Here is a 23,513-nt window from a genome sequence, read left to right as displayed (position 1 = left end):
ATGAAATTTACAGGGCCGTGCTTGCTGTTGAAACTAAAAGTCTCCGTATTCAAGACATATATTTGGTACAACAGATTCTCAAAGTGCTTTGAGAAATGGTTGGTACATTCGTGCCTCTGTATCTTATTTTCCTGGTGAATAGATACCACTAAGTGGTACTCCATCCTAGGGAATCAGGGAATATTTTTCCAAAATATTAGAAGAGGATGGCTTTAAACCCACAATGGAGTGTGAAAGCATCTCACAGAAACAACCGGTAGCTGGTGAACTACTGCCAACCATGCTCAACTCTACATGAGACAGACTACATTAACAACTAGAGAGAAGCTGGCTTTTGGTGTGGGTTTTTTGTTTTGGTTCATTGTTGGTTTGGTGATTTTTGTTGTTGTTGTTGCTTTAAAAAAAGAAAAACAACAAACAACCAAACTTGTTCCTTTTAGAACAAACTCTGAAATAAGAATGGGAGCCACATTTGCACTGGCTGCACACATACTTAACAAGTGCAGAGCTCTACCGATACTGAAACTCTTCTGCATGTGTCAGGGCTCCAGCACAAGGCTCACATCTGCCATCTCTGACGGTCAGGGCTAACACAAGGAGAACCCCTGGCACTGGGACAGTACCAAGCCTTTACTTCTGTCATCTGTTTCCTTTCACTTCGGTACACAGTTCTGGAAAGCTTATCTCCCAAAATTATCTTCAAACTTTACTTGGAAATAAATAGGAGTTTGAGGAAGAGTTCAAAGTTCCTCCAGGCTTAGAGCACCGTCTCATGATTTGCAGGTCATGGGACAACATCAACAGAGTCTTTGTTGGGTATCATTTGGTTGATTACTTGGTTGCTACTTGGACTTGTCTTCTATGGAAGACTGTTTGTATTAATTATCCTCACAGGCAGAGCTTTGAGTTTGACATCACCCATTTCTGGGTGAGATGAAGAATAGAAGACAGAGCACGTATTTGAATGGAGAGATTCCCCCAGATATACTACGCATGTCCTGTGCCTGTTTGTAAAGGCAAAGCAGTCATCGCAACAGGAGCTAGGCTTTGACAACTGCCAGGTTGTATGCAGAATTTCTAGGCTCCTTTGTACACGCATCTCCACAGCGAGCAGCTGAAAACATTGTGCAAAGTCTGTGCACAGTGTGGCACTGAAATGCCATGCAAACCCAATCGGTTCCCCTAAAGACAAGGAAGGTGCAGATTTAATATTGTCCCACCTCCTAGTAGCAAAGTATCAAACAAGTGCTGCCTCCTACAACATGGGTACACGCGACAAGAGACAACATTTACCTGCTAGAAAGAGGACTGCAGAATTAGAGCCGCAATCCGGTGGCTAACACCAGTACTACAAAGAAGCAAGGTTCTGTTGTGCCATTTCTTAACGTGGACCAGCAATGAAAAACATTCTTTTCATTTGCTTGCTCAATTAGAAAGGGAAAGAGTATGTGCAAATTCAACATGTAATGTGATCTTCTGTGTGAATAAATTGTGACAGTAACAGCGAATCCCATAAGGTACAATTTAACACAGTTACTGACCTAAACAAGAAGAAAGGTGCAAGACTAGGAAGGGAGGTTTTGCAGCAGATTTTTCTCAACACTTATTTAGCCCTGACTAAATGCAGGGGCTTTTGCTCCAGTTGCTTCGAGCAATAGGATCCAAGATTTCTCCTGAGTTTCACCACTTGGTGTTTTTAAATCTCTAGACACTTACAGAACAAAGAAAAAGATGGGCAACTGTAAAGGAAAGCTGAATGTGGATTAGATATCAAAATCCAACTCTTTTATCTCTCAGCACTGAAAAAGTAAGCATTTCATGGAAGTCTCAAGCCACAGCAGTTCTGGTACTGGCATTTCTACTCATTTATGATGAAATCCTGTTTTTTTTTGTCCAATAATGTAACGCCACTTACAAAAAGTACAGTGAAAATGGCCATATCTTTTCCTCTAATACTTGTTTTACATACAGCCAAACGGTTATTTCCTTACTAGCCTGAGGAAAATCAGCATTTCAAACTGATTTCTTATGAAATAACATTCTTCAAATTAGAGCATAGATGGTGTTTTTACAGGAAGATGTCAGAAACACAAAGAATCCAATGAGGTAGCTATATGAAAAGAGGATATGTTGTTTAATACCACAGCATTTCTGAAAAGGCAACTGCTAATGTCTGTTTTCTACATAAAGATGAAGATGCTACAAGTTAGAGCTGACTCATGCTAAAATACCGATTCCTGTTTGACTTGGAGCAGATTAAGGAACACAGTGGTGCAAACACGTATCTGCTCTCATCTACCCTCCAGATCCCTGCAACAATACAAGCACAGCTGTTAACCAGACGAAAACACAGAGGCTAGAGACAATGCAAGGATAAAGATACTAATGTTATTTCCATAGCACTACAACATGAGATAACGTAAGAAATAAGTCCTGCTGTACACTGTACTATTATTTATTTTATGATAGAAAGTAGTAACACTTAAGGAAAAACTATTTACTTTGTCTTGGAAAGAAAAGAAGTTAAAACGTAGTATGTCTTGCATATTTCAATCTTCAATGTAGACTGACTGGTTTTGTCAAAACCATATGGAAATGAAAAGATCATCAATTAAAAACAGAAATTTAATAGACACAAAATATTTCCCAAATAAATGCCTGTGGTAATCTAATTTCTTATAAACACTGCACTCAACATTCTGCAAGAGACCCAGATGGCATATTAACATTTCTGATCTCTGAAATCAAAAACATTGGAGGAAAAAGAGAGTCACATTACACACAAATTATCCATAATTCAATCTCCTATGTAAGACAAGACTAGGACTAGTCAGCAGATTTCTCGTTCAAAATTATTGATTATAAAGTTCAATTAATGAAGAGCTGTAAGCAAATTACCAACTTGTACAGTTCAAAATGAAACAGAAGACTGTTTAAAAATCAAGTCAGTTAAAATCATAAGATTTTTAACAACTCCATAAAAGCATAAAATATATGTATAATTCGTATCTGTATTTATATAAAAATAAAATTAATTTTCCTGAACATAATATACAACCTGTAAATGACCCCAAACAATCAGAATGTTTCTTGAGTGTGTTAGCTATATATAATAACTTCTTCACTTATTTGTTACTACGGTAAGTATGATGAATACCATTTTATCCCCCAAAAAACAAGCCATTAACCATGTACATGACAATAAAAATGCTTTTTTTCCCATGCTGAAGGTAGGTTTATTTAAACAAATAGTTTTTTTGAAAACTCTTTTTTCCCAACCAAGAATATGAAGATTTTTTTATTTAATGAAACGTACTTCCCTACCTGGTCTACAGTAATCAACCCATCTGAAGGTTCAGATGCAGCCTGTGTAGGCAAAAGCTTACACAGTGTCCCTAATAGCAGGGAGACTTCCTTCATGCTTCTCCAGCAACATACAAGAACCATTTGAGCTGTGACGTCACACATTTGCCTTTCTTTACCTTAAAAATAAAAATCAACAAATGCAATAGTGTAACTTAAGGTTCTCAGGCACAACATACAGTTGACTATGAAACAATTCTACACTTGGTAGCCCAAAAGATCAGTCAGTTCTGTCAACCCTAATGACTTCCCTTCTTGGAATGATGACTGTACTTAATTCTGCTTGGAAAGCACAGCAGTATACACCTTTACTGCCATTTTAAAGATTACAGGTCTTTTGGTCAACATCAACTGCACACTGAACTACACAAACACCAACAGCTTTGTAGCCAGGCTCCAACAAACTTCTGCATCAATCATCAAACCATCATTCACTATATGTTATTTGTGTTTGGGTTTTTGTTTTTTAAAAAACTCTGATGTCCCCATACTCATAGACCACCCAAATGCATTTTTCTTTAATGCAACACCACCATCTAGTGGCCATTATGTGATTTTAACATATTTACAGACACTCATGAAACAAAACATACAGCCCAACCAAAACTATTTTGTACACAGGAAAAATATGTGAGGAAAGAAAGATCAAATATTTGTTTTTAAAACTTAAAAAGCTCATATAAATTATTACATTTTAAATGAACAGATATTCCCTAAGTTTATGCAGGCATACAAGGAATATACTACAGTCTGAAATTCAACAGCAGAAACAGAGGAATTGTATAGCTGCTATTTATTACTATTTGTCTGCTTTATCAAACATTTTACCACTGGAATCTTTCAAACAGAAGCTTCTGCTTATATGATCCCACGCAACAAGTTTTACTGCATGAATATATTCCCCACTAGTCTTGTGTACACTGGAGACCAAAATCACACTAACACCTTTCAACAAGAAATGTGTTAAAGCATTGCTTGATAGAAAAGGTGTTGAAGATTACCTGGCCAGTGCAGTTCAGGCAATAGGGTCTAGGCCAGTATCAAAACAACTCATTTTCAGTTGTACTCTAAGAGAGATTAACCACAATCTTCCAGAAACATAGCTGAATTAGTCTTTAAAACCATGCCTATGAATAACTACCTTCTGACAGATTTATTGAAGAAGTGAAACATTATACGGAGCAAATAACTTCCAACTTTGATCACCCACATAAAATGCCTGCTCTGTAAGGAATATCTTGATTTAATTGCTAATACAGTGTTTGATTTACCTCTCATTTCTGTGCAAATATTTTCCATTGGCTTCTGGACAGCCAGCTTTTCGGACTCTATTTTGCAGTGTTCCTTCAAAATTTTTGCTTGCATAAAATAATCGTTTGTGTCCTGTGGCTGTATCTCATGCAGAATCATCTGCAGCCGATCTGCCATTTCTATACATTAAACAAGAAGAATATTTAAGCTACTTTTTACGCTTCCAGTTCTTTATACAGACGTAATTAATTTTAGGTATGTAAGTAAAAAAGAAAGCTTTTAGCAGTTAAAAAAAATAAAAAATAGATGTAAAACTATGGTGACTGCAAGGATTAAGAAAGAAAGAAAACTAGGCTGCACAGTCACCTGTTTTGAAACAGATGCAACCACGCAATCTGCAAATACTTATTCCTTTTAGTGCCAAAGTCAAGACAACCTCTATTAGAAGTTAAATAAGAAACTGAAAAGGACTAGTGCTAGGTGTAGTTCTGAACTGCTGTAAAGAATAGAGAACTTCATGAGCTTCAGATTTTACAGCTTCTTTTTGTTTGTTTACCTGAATCATTATCCATTGGAATAAGACCCTCTGGTGATGAGCTCTGCACTACTGGTGATACTACAGCAGAGAGTTCGTATGACATCAGAATGAGCCTAGCCACCATTTGCTTCCATTCAGTCATCAACATCAAGTTACTTTTATAAAGAAAAACAGAAAACATGGATTAAAGTAATTTTACATTTAAAAGAAAAAAAATGAAACATTTGCAACTAACTGTATTTAAGAAAACTATTAATAAGGTACCGTTTGACAAGTCCTGAGTTTAATACTTACAAAGGAAGTATCCAACAGCTAGCTAAACAGTGGGAAAACCAGTAAGAGTGCTATAAGCCACTGGTACTGGACTTCCTCACAAATAACATCTTATGCTTTTATGTTCCAGCGAGCAGCTCTCCGCTGTGTGCTTAATTATGGACTTACAACTTACTATTTTGTAGTATGCTTTACTTACTTGAAAGGTAATTGCTGCAAAGCTCCTGTTATACAATGCACTCTCCCATACATTGGGAACGATGCTGCTGCTTGAAGCAGAGACTTTTTAGCTTGAAATATTTCTTCTTCAACATTCACTAACAAAAGCTTGATAACTAAAATTAAAAAAAAAAAAAGTACAGTTTTAAATTACACGCACAAATACATAGTATACTTTCCAAGAAACAAACCTGCTTTGAAGAAATAGGAATAAAACTTGTATAAACAAGAGTTAATGGAAATTGTACATAAAATACTTTGTTTACACTCTTCACTCTTCCGTCCATTTAAATACCACATTATTGCTGGAGTTTAGGTAACTGAAACCCAACAACATTTGTTACATTCAATCTAGTCTGTCTGAACCAAACAACAGCAGTGAAAAGCACAGCCTGGATGCTGAACTCAAGAGACAATCCCACAGCTCACGGTGAAGTCAAGAGAGGTGATTTGCCACATACCGGAAGTCAGACTTTGCCCTTAGAGGCAGCTTAATACAACAAACAGTTCAACAGATTATTAAATATCAGAAGCTTCCAGTTAAATATTTGCATCGTTAATTAGCCGCTGAAGAAGCTGCCCAATTTTGAAGGGTGTATGTGCCAGCTTTATTTACATTTATACTATGCAGCACCTTGATGTCAGAATCAGAATGAACTGCAGATCCAAATAATGAACTGCAGATCACTAACAACAGGACATGCTCTGTAAGACATGAGATCACACGTACATTTCCTTCATTTATGGTAATCATAAACATTTCTCAAAAAACATGATTTCACTGCATATGAAGAAAATACTAATAAGCCATTAGAAAGCCTATTAGTAAAGAAACCAATAAGGGCACAAAAAAGCATACAATCCTGAGTTTACTAAAGATTACATTATTACGAATTATGAACTTACAGATTTTAGTTTTATTGCAAATTACAAAATCTGGAGGAAGTCTGTTTAATGAATTTACCAGATCTTCTGGATCAAGAGCTACTCAGCTTTCATCCAGAGGCACCAAGAATATTCCACATGTGAACAAAGCCTAATCACCGCACAATGTACACACAGGACTGCAAACTCAGAGCTCCAAGTGCCAGCACTGCAAATACCAAGTTCTTAAGCATGATACAGGCAAACCATGTCTTCCTTCATCCTGTGTGAGTGAGCTCTTAGAGGAAATGGGGTCCTGTCCAGAACTCGATGTACACATCTTCAACAAACTAGCTACTGGGGCCTCAATGTCACTTTCCCTTCGACCAAAACAGTGAAATCCATCCTCTGAGAACGTGTAATAGCCTCAACATGAACAGGTCTGGCTTCTTAAACAGCAAAATCAAATAAAAATAAAACAGCAAAATCAAAATCTTTTAGAAATAAGCATCTCTTAACTCACTAAGCCTCCTACCAAATGCCTTGAGGAAAAGCAGTAAGGTTTCAAATAAATATAAAAACAGGTGTCTTAATTTCCCTGAAAACGTACCTGCTAAAGTGTTCTTTTCCATGGTACTTGCTGATGTGTTTTCATCCATCTGGGGGCTATGCTCAATCCATTTTCCTAAACAAATATGCTGCAGTTCCTTATGATATACTAAGAAGTTTAACAAATACGATGCAGTGACACAATCATACGGCTTGGTACTTGTGCTAAGATTCACTGCTGCTTGGAACAGTAGATCTATGTTTTCAGAATCCTGAAAAAAAAAACACAAAACAAAACAGTATCACTCATTTAATTGAGCTGCCATATTGATTTAACTAAACTAGGTAGCACCCTGAAACCCAAGAATGTGCTTTTCAGCAAGTCTGCTGGTACGTACTTGTTAAGAAAACACTTATTTTGTACACCGATCACCTTAAACACAAAATATGAATGTGTATGTATTTAGCACATAAACAATTACATACACATTGAAGATGGAAACACCAATTTATAAGGCAGTATTCAAACACACCGCATGTCACAGGAGGAAGTTTGTTTTCAAAATACTGTGTTTTATCTGCTAATGGTCATCACAGAGAAGCAGGTTTTATTAGGAAGCAGTGTTTGTCCACCTATAATTTTGAATTTAAAAGTAGTACTTCATGAAATAATCATAAAAATCAGTATCAAGTCAAAGTGAAAATTTGAGAGAAATAAAAAAGAATCAGAAATGAAATCCTGAGACCAAATCAGAGAGGAAAATAAACACAGAGCTAAATTTCTTACAATTAAAGAGAAACCAAGTCAAACTACCTCAGTAATTTACAAAGGGATATCACAGCTAAGGAGCTGGTATTACCCATTTCTTTGATACTAGAGCACACTCTTTCCTAGTATTCAAGCGTCCTTAGCAAACAGTTTATAGCCATACCCAACAAACTTCATGAACTCTCTCATCCATTAGTGAAACAAGTCTCCTTAGGTAAGGGTCAAAACTGTGCAAAAAGTATATAGAAAAACTAGGGATGAACACCACTGAGGTCAATTTGGATCAACTTCTCATTTTCAGGAGTTAAGTTTTCTACCCAATTTAAGTACCTAGTTCAACAGAGAACATTCATGTTTCATGAAATGATTCTCTTTAAACTATTTTTTGTTACATACCTGTAAACTAAATGCAACATCACGCAGTTTCATCAAAAGCTCAAACGCTAGGACTTTTACTTCTTCAAAAGTACTGGCAAAACATTGAATCAAAGTTTGGACACGAGTAGAATCAATCTCCTGATCCAACTTAAAAACGTGCACCTGTCCTGTTCGAATAAATCAATTTTACTGTTATACTGTATTTTTTTCCAGAATCAGCACTGCATCCACATTTTATTTAACTCTACTAACAGAAACACTAACATGGAATTTTAGCTAAAGCATTATTTCAATACTAACAAGTATTTCTTTAATATGACATGTTTATTTTTGAAGAAAGGTTACCATATAAAAAAAATTACTCTCAGTTATACAGAAAATAACATTGTCAAAAACAATTTCATTTATTCAGCTTTGAAAATAATCTTTATTTTAGCTTTGCTTAAAAATTCTTTAAAATTAGAAAATAATCCCTTTCAAAAAGGGTTTAAGACTTCAGCATGTTGCTGGTGGGTTTTTTTGTTCGTTTCCCCTCCCCCCCCGGTGATAAGAATAACCCTCTGAAAGTTATTAAGCTTTTTCACTTCTAATTTAGTCAGATTAGGAGTCATGATTTCCGAGGACTGATCTAATGCCAGAAAGAAGCTAGAAATTTTAAGATGTAAACAAGTGCACCATAGTCCAGCATGGAACACAACTGCAGCTAAATCTCCCTTTTTAAAGGAATGTCAGGCTTCTGAAATGTTAAGGCTGCTATAAACGATTTCCAGTACAAATTTCTGCTGAACAATTAAATGCAGCAACAACATACCACAAACTCATAATAAAAAAATGAACATATTAATGATTTATTACAGGTTTTAAGAAATTAAGGTCTACCAAGAAGGTCTTTTCTTCTCCCTCTCGAAATCAAGTTTTATCTTACATGCCTAATTTCTTTAAACAATAATAATTCAAATTTAACAAAAATTTGCTTTAAGTTGGCCATATGATACAGAGACAAGATTTAGCAAAACCACCAATATGCTAAGACTAACTCTCGAATTGGGCTTGTTATAATGGTGTAGAAACTAAAGTAACAGCAGCAGCGGATCATCACCAGTTGTTCAATTAAAGTATTCCTTATTTAGCATAAAATATTTTAAGGATATACAAGTCTTTTCAATTAAGTTTTTATTGTCTCAACATTTTAAACAGTGTATTATTAAGATATTAGAACAGGTGAAGAAGTTATTAAATATACTGAATCTTGTCCAAAATCTTCATCTGTGACAGCTAAAATTCAGAGAAAAAAGCTTGCTAAAAACATACTATGAATGCAAATCCTGATTTAAGAGAGACATTCAACGGACCATAAAGAGTTGTATTTACTTCAAAATTCCATTAGCTATCAAAATATACTATCCTTGTTTGGGAGTACTTCATTTCTATTGTATTTCCTAACGTAACTATTTTACTTTGACAGAAATTAACCAGCCAGCATGAAACGATCTTCTTCAGTAACTCCCATTCCTACACCCTATAAATGAGGTCTCTCACCTTTTGGAACAGAAAATATTTCAGCTACCGATCCTAAAATAGCCAGAGCAGAAAATCTGGTTGAGTGCGACGAACCAGGAAACAGCGCCTCAAAAAGTCTGTCACATACAGATGACATGAAATCCTAAAGATCACAGGAGAGATTTTAAGACAGTTTGTTTGCTGTCCCACAAACAGGAGTTTAAGTAATTGAATTTAGGACATTCTGCTTTAAGTGTTACCCAACAAAATTAGGAACTTCCAGTTCAATTTGGAGGAATGGGAGGCCTACACATTTGTAGTACTGACCAACTTCTTGTTTCCTAGAGCACATAAAGGTAGGCAGATTTTATTTTTTTAAGAGTTTCCCTTACCTACTCCCATAAAGAGATCATGATTTTATTAAAGCCTTAAAAAGCAGTTGAGCCAGCAAAGCAGAACTCAAGACAAGAAGCAATTTAACACAAAGAAACTGATTATGTGGGCCTTTAAAGAGGAGAAAAGGGACAAATAAAAAATAAACGTTCACACTTAAATCTTTGTGTTGCAGCTCAGTCATTCATTCCCTTACTGATCATCCCAGAGAATTAGCAGAAAGCTAATTCTGCTAATTAGCAGAAGCTCGGGAGATCTCTATTTCAAACCAAAGTAATGCACATCATTTAAAACTTCCGACTCAATTGCCAGCAGCTCACAAGACATTTACCTGAAGATTTCAGATTGGATTAGGAGATACCTCTCCAGTCAGTCCCCGCTTGCTGCTGTATCAGTTCACTGAGCAATCCCTCAGAAAGTAACCTGGACTGCTTTTGGACAAAATTAAGCTTACAGATACTCTCCAAATACTAACAAGCACTCAGCTCATGTGAGAACACCACATTTAGTAGAAATTAATTCGCACAAGAACATACAGTGTGGACAAGGTACTCAGCACCGTTTCACTTTACAGGTTTATTCCTTCTGCACCGCAGTGTTTCCTAATACAGGCAGGACCTAACTTACCCAGAGGCGTTTTCAAGAAAAATTAACCACCTTTCAGGAATGCCTTCCCACCTCTTACTGTTATCATCTATACCTCTAGTAATCTAACTTAATTTATATCTACTTACTTTATATTGCTGCAAAATCCCTGAAGAATGCCTTTTAGTAGAGTTTTCAAGTAATTCTTGCTTGGTTTTATTTTGCTCCAATTTATAAAGCACCTGCGAACTTTCTTGTATTCTACAAAATAACTTATAAAACAAAAATCAAAACATAGCTAAGGCAAGAGTCACTGAAAGTTAAATAAGGGAAAGGGGGACTTTCAGCTTAATTTCCAGATAGTGTTGCTTATAATATTTAAGAAGTCTTTATACAGTGTAACACAGAACTGATCCTTTTCCCTCCCTCCAAAAACAAGGGTTTTTTTTTGCTCCCCATCTCTTGTGACCATGCTCTTTCCCATGCCTCTACACCTCAATATCTATTTTCATCCTCCTCCTCAAATTCATGCCTACTCTTCTCCCACCTCTCCATTTTCCGTGGAACATAAGTTCCCATATAAGACAAGTTCAATTAACGCACATCATTTTATAGCTCCAGTGTCTCTTACAGAGCTTAACGCACCTCTAAGTGCTTCCCCCAACCTTTTATTACCACTACTATTATTTCCTATTACAGTTCCTCCAACACAGGTTTTCCATCTCAGATTCCTCAGCTTGTATAAGGCAAGAATGAAATAAAAGGGCATTCTGCTCTTTTGTTTCTGCCAAGCCTATTTCCCCGTTTCCCCCTGCTCTTTCTCCAACTAATTATTTTCTCCTCCACATTGCTTTCTTTGCCACCAACATCTTCCAAAACATTCTTTGCCAATACATGGTTTCCTCATCCTTGCCATATTCCCCCACCATGCTCTCCCACGTGTGACCCTGGCATTACCTACAATGTCAACCCACTCAGTCTCTGCAGACTACAACGTTACAGCCACACGCCATGCCAACCACAGCTTTTCCTTCATATTCCTCTACCCCGTCTTCCCAGTCAGGCTGCTGAGGCTGACCAAGTGACTGCGACTGTTGCCTGAGCTCTAGTAAGTCTTAGTGCAAAACAAGAGCAATACAAGTTTCAGGGCTTACTCTAGGGCACAAAGTTGCTTTGCACTTGCCGTTGGTCAAGTATGAGTACACTGACAAGTTAACCAACCATCAAGAATGGTAGTGAGTGAGTTACTATTGATAATTTTTTGTTTAAGCCACTCTTGCGCGCAATAATCTAGCATCATTCTGTTGCATAATACATACAACACAGACCTGATCTTAGAGTTTCTACTCTTTCAGATGTGCATCTTGTACGCAGTAGGAAAATTTGCGAAATACGCAATATAATTAAAACAGTAAGCACAGTCAACATTTTTTTTACAGTTTTAAATTACCTTTCGTAGTAGAGAACATATCTGTTGCCTTACTGAAGGAGATTGACTGTTCAAGTTGTACTCAAGGAAAAATAGAATTAGTTGCATTTCTTCCTTAGACACAATTTCCGTGCTACGATGGGTTTCACAAAGCAAACCTAAAGCATCAATGCAAACCTGAAAGATATTTAGATGTTAAGCACAAAAGAGTTACAGACACCTATGACAACATTTTTAAAACAACACTGACACACAATTTAGGATCTAAGCAATTCTTCTAATTTGAAGACACATAAAAAAATATTACCCCTCTACCTGATTGTGCTGATGCACTAAACCCTGCTTTATACACTCAGGAGATACAAGACCGTTGCTCATGATACTTGAAAGTTCCAGGTGTCCATGAGCCCTGGCTGTTCTTAGGCATGCCATCAGGGCTCCAAGAGCTCCTCTGGTACTGCAAGAGCCTGAAAAAAATGAAATACAGCAATAATTACAGCCTGATTAACACAATAAGCAAAATACTAACTGCAGGGCTCGTCAGAAACTCCACATACTTCCAACGCATGAACCTACTACCTCTTTTTCTCTCTAAGCCAATAAACCCCAAAAGACAGAGTCTGTCACAGATTCAACTCATTCTAAATTGCCTGGTTCCCAAAAGCTTCTTCCCAAATAGGTCACGCAGAGGAAGAACCCTGTGATGTCTCAAAAGCCATTATTTGAGAATTACATTCAATTACATCAAAAACTACAAAGAGACTCATAAATCTAATATGCACATATATGGAACAAAAAGCCATCTGTAAAGTCCTGCTATTGGACATGCCTATATAGGAAATAATAATAGAACAGAAGAATAGTAGAACAGTTAGAACACTATTTTTTCTGCTCGTGGCATGAAAACTCTTGTGATTATTATGAATCCTACCCTGAAGCACTGACACAAATCAACAACCATCTGTATTTTTTTCTCCCCAACTTAATTCTAACAGGAATAATAAATCAGAAACTGCATTTCCAAGACTGATTGTTGTGTGTTTCTTTTTAAACTCATTATAATTACAAATATCATTTATTTTCTTACCAAGATTAGCATCTGCAGAAGCCTGAAGAATTCTCATCATGTAGCTCAGACTGTCAGGGCTGCATCTGAGCAGTTTTGGTAAATAGTAATCTATTATATAAGTGGTTTGGTCATGGTTCCCTTCACATAGTATTAGAAGAAGAGGAGAAACCCAGATGTCATGCCACTGGTCAATCCAGGAACTTTCCTTACAACTCGAAGTAAACTGCACTTTGTGATTTGTAAACATGGTTTCCAAAAGATCACTTGCATAGGGTGCAAGAGACTGATCGTTCATCATATCCAAGATTTGCCCTGGAATTGTTCTGTCCAACTGTAGTATACTTTCAGTGCCCACACACTCCACGAGACACCCAAGAGAAGTGTATTTTCCTTTCACATGCCATTCCAAACTCAGCAAATGCTTGGTCAGCCTTGCAAAGAATGGGTCTGATTTTAAATTGCATCCAGTAACAATGGTTTGGTGTATCTGAAGAAGATTCCTGAATATCAATTTGGCTTGGTGTCTAACAACATCTAGAGGGTGTTCCCAGTGTATGTAAACATATTCCAGCAGCTTCCCAATTACCTCCGAGTTCCCATTAAGTTTGATTTTTAGATCTGGGGAGTCTGAAATGATGGCAGCTAGTGCTGAATTAGTCCAAATAGCAAGAGTTCTCGATAAACATATTGCCATACTGGATTCTTTTAACCTTTTTAAAAGAACAAACAACAACAACAAAAAATCATTATCTTAATTTGTCACTTCTATAAAAAAGTAACAATTTTATGTTTCAAAGTAACTATTCATCACCCTAGTTTACCTCACACTAAAACAGATGAGGAAACACCCATTCATTGAAGAAAAAGAAAAAACTAAGGCAAAAAGGTTTTGATTGCTTCAAATTGTGTGCTCTGTCACCTGACACGCTGTTAACTGGTCACAGCTAAAACCACCTCGACATGGTGACAAGCCACTACAGCAGCAATTTTGAAAACAAAAATAAAAATGAATACCCACATGGCAGTAACTGAGCAACATTATGCTGCACGCTTCTTGAAAATTTAAGGAAAAGTTTTCACTGCCATATAAATAAATAAATAAATTGAATTGTATGTCTAGACCACAAATCACAAAACTGACCTCCAAGACAGAAACCATGGTTGAACAGAATACTAATCTCCTATCCAATAGGCTGGCAGTGCCTCGGATGCAAGCAATCAATGCTTGTAATCAGGGAAAGAAAAGCGTTATTTCAATTATCTCATTCACTGGCACACTTTGTATTCTTCTGTACTTTAAATAGCATTAGAGGTGATGTCCTGGAACTATAGTTTATCTGTCTACATAAGAGTGGATTTTACCATACATTAACACCAAGTTGTTGGAAAACTACAATTTATGCTGGACAAAAGAGCATTTCATTTTAGCATACAAGAGGAAAATGCAACTTAAGACATTTTGAAACTTACAGAATTATTCTCAATATATTGAAAAGGGTGATATAATTATCACAGGAAACCAAAATAATTATATTATAATTACATAGGACCTATATAATTAATAATTATATAGGACCATGACCCACACAAAGTAAAAAATTGAGTATGACACAGAATAAAAATGAAAACACAGGCTTACTCTGAACTTAAAGACAACAAGACTGATGCAATATCTAGTAATAGTTTCTCTCCACTTTCACCCATGCTGCTATTCTTCCAATCCAGCATAGCCAATGCTCCATGGCAAAGAAAGAGAAGGACAGAGTCGGAGAGTTCCTCTGTACACAGAGTCCCACAATTACTCACAAACCATGCTGGCATGCCTGCATGCTTCTTCAATCCAAGAAGCAAGTCACTGACCTGTAATAGCAAAATACAACTCATTACACTACCTTAACACATGAGAAAAGGTACTTTGTGTATAAGCGCAAATCTTAGAAGATGTGAAGAGATTTTCTGCGCGTCGTTTTTCTTATAAATTCAAAAACCTTGTATCATTATTTCATACAGAGAATAAAGGATTTACATTCCAACAAAAGACCAATGCAGAGGTTGGCAGGCCCTGCTACCTCTATCAGCAAAGCCTCTAAATAACCCCGGGAGCATTGATTAATAACACTACCATATTTCACAGCCTTCAGAGAACATACGCACTTACCAAGGAAGGTAATTCTTCAGCTGGCTCATACATAGCTTTAGTAAACAGAATAAAGGCCAGTCCCGAGGTAGTCTGAACAGTCTGCAGTAGAGTTTCTACATGGCAGAGAAAAGTTTTTACTCAGAAGCACAGCAAACGTTGTGTGTCAGAACTGTGCATCAAAATTATAATGTTGGCATTGAATTTTCCTCTACTACTTATAGTTGAATATTCACAAGTCTATAGTGTCTGCCTGGATACCAAGTACTAACAAATTCATATTTCAGTGTAACAGGTAACTATAAATACCTTTCAACAAACAGAAAATACAGAACTGCCTGGTAAGAAAAGGAGGACCATGGCAGAACCTACTTATCAACTTCTACTACAAAAAAATAACACCTGTATAGGAAGCAACCATGATTAGTTACAGTGCATCAATAAACAGTTCTGACTGCGTAATTCATGCAGATATACATTATGATCTTACAAATCATAGCTCGCAGAAAGACCTACTGCTAGTCCCCACTCCCATTAGCCTCAGCAGTTCAACTTCCATTCAAGCTAAAACAAGTTTTTCTACATACAAGCTGAGTTTACTATAAAGAGAATAAGAGTGACTTAATTAAAACACTTCTTTTTGAATGTTACTAAACTTACCGTCCATTAGGAAGCTGATAGAACTTTTCAGTAAACTACACATACTTTGCCAAATGCAAGACTCATGATTTTTCCAAAGACTTCCCTGAATATTTTCTTGTAATTTCTGTAGAAGCATCATTGAAACTTTAATGGCCATCAATAAATCATGCATCAACTGTGTCTGAACTACACGATTTCCTCTATTCTTTCTAGGGGAAAAAGAAGAGAAGATATGCTTACAAACAGGAAACAAAACCCATCCTTCACCATCCCCATAAACCCACATTCTGCCACCTTTAGATAGAAACAGTGGTAGAAATTAAGTTATTGTTCAAGTTGATCAAACTAGCAGAAAGAGAAAAGTGGACTTGGACAGTGTTTTAAAATGAAGGTAAGAAACACAGTAATAAATTTTTCAACAGTTTCTGTAGGTTCCCACCACAAACTTTCACTCATTTGATTCTGCCTGAACAGGGCAGGATCTAAAGAGTGACAGAACACAATGCTGGTCCCTTCTCATTTTATTAAACAGTTCCTCTGTGCACAAAACTTATTTCTATCATTCAACTCTCTTCTAATATGAAGACAGACAAGCTGTAAGCCTGTAATGCACAAAACATTCCATTAAGCGCTGTTATCCTCCAGGCACATTGTAAGACCACAGTGAAGATGCTTCGCTTTATGTTACGTTGGAAAATGTCAAGACACAAAATGATGACTGCTGTGACAGTCAAACAGCATATCAATACTGAATTAAACGCTTATGAAAAGTGGAAGAGAAATACTCTAACTGAATTTTAATAAGTGTATTTATTAATTACAGTGTTCAGTCACAATTCAGATAGCAAAACCACAACTCAAAGGCCTCCCTTAAAAGTAGTAGCTCTAACACAATATCAGTGCCTTAAATACTACCACCTTTTTGTTCCTTTCCTCTCTATCATCATATTACCACAAAAGAAAATAAACTTTTTTTTTTTATGTATTTTATATACATATCACTGTAAACTGACATTCACATCTTTCACCAATGCATGGCTATCAAAGTGATAGTCCATATTAAATTATCTTGCAAGAACGAAATGAAAACAGATAAAATACAGCTTATATTGATTTCACTTGCCTGTTTTCTTCCTCTATGTCAAGTAGCGACTTTTGCAGGAACTGAAGAACTAGTGGAAATAATTATGTTATGAATTTATTTAAAAGAGAAGTGGAACAGAAAAATCCCAGCCATTACACATACACATCACACCCATATGCAACAAAAAGTTATCTCTATAGCAGTGTTTCTTCCACTCCATAAAGAATTTAAGCAGAAAATTCAGCACAGACCCAAAGAAGCAATGCTGGAACAAAATCTCACACTGTTTTGTAACAACCTGGTACAAAGTAAGAGTTTCCGACACACTTGCTCTAATCCTGTGAGGCGTCCAGAATTTTGGCTCCTTGATGAAAAGCTGAAATTACCAAGAGCTCCAGACATAGCAGCAATAAAAGGTCCACAAAAAGCTGTGAACATTATTTGCATGCTGAGGGCACAGCAGGTCACGTTATCTCATAGTTTCCAGACAGATGCAGTAAGTGACTCTGAATCGCTGAGGTTCAATAATAAATGGTTTTACCAGCAGATCAAACTTCTGCCAAATTACTGCCAAACAAAATTCTTGCCACAGCAGACCAGGGCCTGCTATATGAAGACTGGATGTTAACAGTTCACTGTTACCATACTCAACTTCATCATGAGGGACAGAACAGAGATTACTTCACATAAAGTAGCACTGACTCTGACAGTCCTTTAAGATCATTCATTGGTACCCTCAGATTTGTATCTGGGGATGCTCAGTAAATCAAGATTGATTCCTGGAAATTAAAGGTATAAACCAAGGAAAAATCCTTGACAAAAAAAAAAAGTACCACATGAAGAAGGTCCTAGTCATTAAAAATGTATCATAATGAAATCAGATCTGACAGATCTTTGTGCCTACCACACATTACTTCTTCACACACAACCTTCCCCCAATAATATAAAGTGAAATTTAATAAAAACATAACTTTACCTTCTTCAAACAGGTTCTTAATACTTGCTTTACCTAGAGGAGAGAAAATACATTTTAAATAGTGACTATTAAATAGTGAATACTAGCCAAAAAAAAACTTTTTTTACATAAAGATGTGAACATCATTATTAGGTTCTGCACCAAGATGCAAAACAATGCTGAGCATGTTAGAACAGAAAACAATATATTTGACTTCATCATACCTACGCTGAAGTCCTCCATACAAGAAGCAAGGTTGTCCAGCACTTTTCTGTACAAATATATATCCGTGGTTTTCAGTTCTTCCCTAAGGCAGTGTACAAAGCTTTGAACAGCTAACGGCATCAACTGTTCAGGAAGACCATTTAGCGAACTACAACAGTAAGAAACGGCACGATCAGTTACCTCACACTGAGGTGTGTGAAATACCACTCAACTTAAGTCAGTGTCAGCTAAAGCACCCGTAATAGACAGGTTGCTTCCTATATTAGCCCTCTCCCCACACTATGCAAACGCAAGGATGCATTATATCTACCAGATTATACAACTGCAGCCTATAACACTTAAAAAAAAAAAAAGGCAAAAATTAAAAATTTTCAGTAACTGACAGCATGTTTATTACTGTTCCCCTTTTGGTTTCACAGTCAGAAAACTACATCTCTAGTCTTCAAGTCTTCAGAGTACGCAGGAGAAAGTTCTAAGAATGTCCAGACATGACTTTCTGTATCTGTTCTGGAATATAGGAAGGACATTAAACCTCCTTAGTTTTTTCTTACCAATAAAGATTTTTCAGGATTTCCTTCTGAAATAATTTCAGTGAGTTAATTCAGCAAAAAATGAAAGGAGAGTTTGTTCTTGTATCTTTCATGCAACGTCTACACAAGGTTTAGATTACTCCTGCAAGAATGTAAATTAACCTCCATTCTAATACTCTATATTGATTCCTAAAGCAAGAGTCCAAAATTTCTGTAGCATCATGATATAAATGAATACACTGGGGATAGATAATAACAAAGTTGAGTCTAGATGTACGGAAATTTTACAGCCTCCTAAGAACACTTATATTTCCTCTGCATAACTTCTCTTCTTCTCCATTTTATCTACTTGTATTCCTATGAACTCCTTAACATTTCAGCCTACCCTTACTTAAAAACGAAGAAAGCTTAGCTGTAGCTACATACCTAACAACTCACGGGCTTGTTCTCTGCTCAGCCCACTTCAGACTTTGAAGTAACATTTCTAAAAGAGGCATGTATACTGAGCTTAGATAAAAAGGGTCACAACAGGTGAAAACAGCAATACGAAAAGATGCAGGCAGCTACCACTAGCATTACCACTAGCATTACTAGCACTACCGCAGCATACCACTAGCATTCAACAGCATCTATCAAACGTATTTTGTTTTAAAGTAAACATGGTCTAAATTTGAAGCAACAAAAACCTGTCAAAGCAGTGTGAAGCCCTGGCATTAAATGAAATATTGGATGGAAGCCCTGGAGGTCTGTTGAACAATAAATGTTTTTGTGCACGGAAATGAAGGCAGCTAAGCAATGGATCTTAATATATTAAGGCTGTCATAAATTAGCTAAAGAAATACAATAATAATTTTGCAACAGAAAACTCTAATTACAATAGAAATAGGTATGGGAAAACACTCTTTAGTCATGATTCCACTGAACCACCTTCTCTTTACATTGTCAAAGTGGAGTGTTTTTCTTTTTATACAGATGCATTTTAAATTTCTACTCTATTGGATTTTAAAATTCAGCGCTAATTATACACAAATTGTCTTTCAAGTAATGAAAGAGATCAAAATAATGCTTCACTTTGAAGCTATTTATCCAATGATACATTAGATTATTTATAATATTAGTACCACAAATTTTCAGTAATTACAGCAATTTGCAGTGCATGAGAAGTTACTGACTTCAATGTAAGAAGAGCATTTAAATAAAACAAACCACGCTCAGTATCCAATTCTTTACCTTGCTAATACTTTTTTCAAGGGATTCTTCACACCCAGTGAAAAATATGTCTCTCCCAAGATATCCAAACAAGCTTTAACCATGGGATCACACGCAGAGTTTTGATCCATCATCTTCACCAAAGGCATGATCTGTATTCAACAGAACACTTCATCAATAAAACAAATTACGTACATGCCCTTGTAATTAATGGAGGTGTAATTCCATCTCATTCAAGCATACAGTGCAAAAACTGTCCCCACTTTACCATGCCCTGTTGAGATTAAGTTGTTGAATAAGCTCCAGGAAAACCTCTGCTAGTAAAAATACATAAATACAAAACTAATAATTCGGTATCACTTGCCTTCCATTATTCTCAGTAACCACAGCCTTTGCTAATTTAAGTACTAGAACTACATTCCTACCTAGCATCTGCAGGAGTAACAACTTCATTTTACCTGCTTCCAGGAACGCTTAAAACATTATAGAGTTTATTTTACAGCTACATTTCCCGTTAACAGTGTGTGTATTACACTGTCAGTTTCAAGACAGCACACTAACACCAGTGAAACCTTACTTGTTTAATACACTGGATTTGCTGGATGCCATTGTTCAGCTGTCCACAGTGCAGAAGCAGAGATGCCAGATTTTGTTCTTCAGCCTTTGAAAACTCTACATTTGGGAGGAGAGTATTTTTTTAGAAAGGAATTACAATAAACAGCATAAAGAATACTTTATTTATAATAAGAAATCACTGCTTAATTAGTAAGTTTTTTGCCATTCCAGTAAACCTACTGGTACCATATCCTTTAAGTCACCTTAACAACACCGTAGCACCGATTTTTTCAAACACAGTCCTGTGCACTGTGCACCTGCTCTGCCTTCACTGCATCCTCCTTTCAGACATTGGTAAGATTTCTCCCTGAGCCTTCTCTTCTCAGGGCTGGGCAGCGCCAGCTCTCTCAGCTTTTCCTCTGAGGAGAGATGCTCCAGTCTCATCATCATCTTCATGGCTTTTGCAGACTCTCTCCAGTATGTCCACATCTCTCTTGTACTGGGGAGCCCAGAATTGGACACGATACTTCAGGTGTGGCCTCACGAGTGCTGAGCAGAGGGGAATGATCACCTCACTTGACCTGCTGGCAGCATTCCTCATGCACCCCAAGACACCATTAATCTTTGTGTCAAGGGCACACTGCTGTCTCACGTTCAACTTGGTGTCTTCCAGGACCTCCAGGGACTTCTTTTTAAAGATGCTTTTAGCTGGGTAGCCCCCAGCACATACTGGTGCCTGGCGTTGCTCCTCACCAGGTACAGAACTCTGAACTTCTTGCTGAACTGCACAACGCTCCTGTCAGCCCACTTCTCCAGCCTGTCAAGGTCCCTTTGGACAGCCCTTTTCCCTCCTAACCACAACCATTCCATGATTCTTTGAAATTCTGTATTATCCCCCATATTAAGGCTAGTACTTCAGGTAGCCCTGAATTACAGGCCTGCAAGCAGGACCACAAGTAGGATCCTCTAACACCTTCACACCAATGTTAAGACAAGGCAAAGAGCTTTTCAAAGCAAAGATGCAGTGACCTAAAAAGATTCTTTAAACTCTACCACAATAAGAAGTCATTGTCATTACATTAAAAAAGGCAAAAAACAGTAACGAAAAAAAACCATCCAAAGCAAAAAACACCACAAATAAAACAATTAAAAAAAAATAAGATCAATTTCAGTAGCTACTCAAATGGGTTCTACTAACAGAAACAGAAATTGCACGATATTAGTTCAAGAAAAACAAATAAACAAAAAACTTACTCTGAAGTTTTTCAAGCTGTTGGTGATCAAAAAAGAATGCATCAACCTGAACTTCTTTCTTCTTCTTTAAAACCATTTTAGCTGATGAAGAGACACCTGTTAAAAAAAACACACACCACCTTGTTTTAAAAGCGTAACTACAAACACTTCCTATAATGGCCTTTTTGCTGCCCTAAAATATCGTTTATTGTATTATTTGTACAATTTATTTTGCACGATAATAGCTCTCTACTCTTTCATAATCTTCAACCATTTTAAGTACGTCCAAAATCTGCTGAGACTTCACGGCACAAACAGAACAATTGAGAAAAGATTTCAAGATTTGTTGGATAAACCTCAAACTGTCACACTGGAGTCTTTACTGCGCTTGTTATGTAGTCTGCAACATGTCCTTTGATCACAGCCTGAAAGTATCATGCAGACATGGGAATTACACCACAGAACTCCTGTTGCTGTTTTAGTTTACTCGATGTAGTGTTTAAAGCTCATTGAAGACGTGAAGCTAGGGCTACCTAGCGAACCACTGTTTTATTCCTGAAGACATCAACCTGGACTTCCTCTCCCACAACGGATGTTACAAAGAGGAAGTCATCCTCTTTAAGGCAGTGGAAATTTCACGTGCGCTGCTGTTTCCCTGCCTTACGAGCCCATTCCCACAGAGTAGCTGAGGCTGGCGGGGCCCTCCGGAGGCTCCCTGCTCCTGCGGGGCCACCCGGTGCAGGGTGCCCCGCGCCCCGGCGGCTCCCACATGGAGTCACCGCAGCCCCTGGGGGCAACCTGCCGCCGAGGGAAGGGACCACCGCCTCACACACCCCACCTCCGGCCGCGGGGGCCGCCCCGCAGCACCGCGGCCCGGCGACGGGCGGGGAGAGGCCGCGGCCCCGCCGCCATGGAGGCCGCGCGGGCGGCGGAGGAGGGGGACGGGGAGGAAGCAAAATGGCGGCCATTGCCGGCCCTTACCCTGAGCGGAGAGACTCGGCCCGGGGCGCCGCTCCCCGGCCCGGTCCCCACTGCCCCGCCTGCGCCGGGTAGGGTCAAGCCGAGCTGAGTCGAGCCGGGCTTTCCCCGCCCCGGAGCCCGGCCCCCGGCGCCGCCTCCAGCCCCGGCGCTGAAGGGACGGAGCTGTAACGTCGCCGTTTGTGTGGCGCCCAAGCGGGCACCTTCCCCTTGACGGCGGGGAGAGTGATACGAGCGGTTCCTCGTAGCCAGGGGCAGGGTGGTTTTAGGCCTCAGCAGCCGGGTCGTGCCTCCGAGTCCCGGGGCGTAATGCCAGCAAGAAGCGTGCAGCCGGCACGTAGCGAGGTATGAAGTGGGGACTCTACTTGGCTTTGTGTCTGGCGAGGGGGAAACCCCACACAGGGTGGAAAGCGTTGCTGGACAAGCGGCTGTGGTGAAGCGCCCGATCAACTAGTGGTCACAGTGCCATTGAGATTACACAGCAACAACATTTAGGTGAGGAAAAGTGGGAAAAACATAAACATTTGTTGCCCCCCCACTTTCACCCAACGGCGATTTTCTTTCAGCCCGGAGTACCTCAAGTCAATGAGACTCGATTCATGACTTTCAACAAACTTCTGCATAACTTAATACTGACATTTTGTACTGATGTCTGACTTGAGACATACATATAGCTAGAGGAACCGAGGAAAGGTTTCGCCATATCCACACACATGGGAAATACTTTGAGTTTTTCCCTGCTGGCTGGTTGGTTTCCCCTCTGCTGTGTGTGTGGCAGCTTGTAG

The 23,513-nt window shown here is 38.1% G+C and overlaps 1 protein-coding gene across 2 annotated transcripts in view; it reads right to left on the bottom strand.

The window, feature by feature from the left end:
- Window positions 1-22,854, bottom strand: part of THADA (THADA armadillo repeat containing) — a 166,635-nt gene extending 143,781 nt beyond the window's left edge. The window contains exons 1-21 of one of the 2 annotated variants that reach the window (XM_035559176.2): window positions 22,732-22,854; window positions 21,772-21,867; window positions 20,540-20,634; window positions 19,984-20,114; window positions 18,223-18,371; window positions 18,020-18,052; window positions 17,083-17,131; window positions 15,978-16,168; window positions 15,339-15,433; window positions 14,820-15,040; window positions 13,199-13,890; window positions 12,427-12,578; window positions 12,133-12,288; window positions 10,832-10,954; window positions 9,744-9,867; window positions 8,223-8,371; window positions 7,119-7,329; window positions 5,625-5,760; window positions 5,171-5,307; window positions 4,635-4,793; window positions 3,325-3,482 (exon numbers count right to left, since the gene is read on the bottom strand). In XM_035559176.2, the coding sequence (XP_035415069.1) occupies window positions 3,325-3,482; window positions 4,635-4,793; window positions 5,171-5,307; window positions 5,625-5,760; window positions 7,119-7,329; window positions 8,223-8,371; window positions 9,744-9,867; window positions 10,832-10,954; window positions 12,133-12,288; window positions 12,427-12,578; window positions 13,199-13,890; window positions 14,820-15,040; window positions 15,339-15,433; window positions 15,978-16,168; window positions 17,083-17,131; window positions 18,020-18,052; window positions 18,223-18,371; window positions 19,984-20,114; window positions 20,540-20,634; window positions 21,772-21,847 (3,237 nt within the window). In that variant the 5' untranslated portion in view covers window positions 21,848-21,867; window positions 22,732-22,854. The remainder of the gene's footprint in view (window positions 1-3,324; window positions 3,483-4,634; window positions 4,794-5,170; window positions 5,308-5,624; window positions 5,761-7,118; window positions 7,330-8,222; window positions 8,372-9,743; window positions 9,868-10,831; window positions 10,955-12,132; window positions 12,289-12,426; window positions 12,579-13,198; window positions 13,891-14,819; window positions 15,041-15,338; window positions 15,434-15,977; window positions 16,169-17,082; window positions 17,132-18,019; window positions 18,053-18,222; window positions 18,372-19,983; window positions 20,115-20,539; window positions 20,635-21,771; window positions 21,868-22,731) is intronic. The other variant, XM_035559202.2, reaches the window with a different exon arrangement.
- Window positions 22,855-23,513: the final 659 nt, after the last annotated feature.

The sequence above is a fragment of the Cygnus atratus genome, chromosome 3 (genome assembly GCF_013377495.2).
Source record: "Cygnus atratus isolate AKBS03 ecotype Queensland, Australia chromosome 3, CAtr_DNAZoo_HiC_assembly, whole genome shotgun sequence".
Lineage (NCBI taxonomy): Eukaryota > Metazoa > Chordata > Aves > Anseriformes > Anatidae > Cygnus > Cygnus atratus.
Note: the sequence above shows the minus strand (reverse complement) of the source record. Positions and strands in the feature narration are given on the sequence as shown.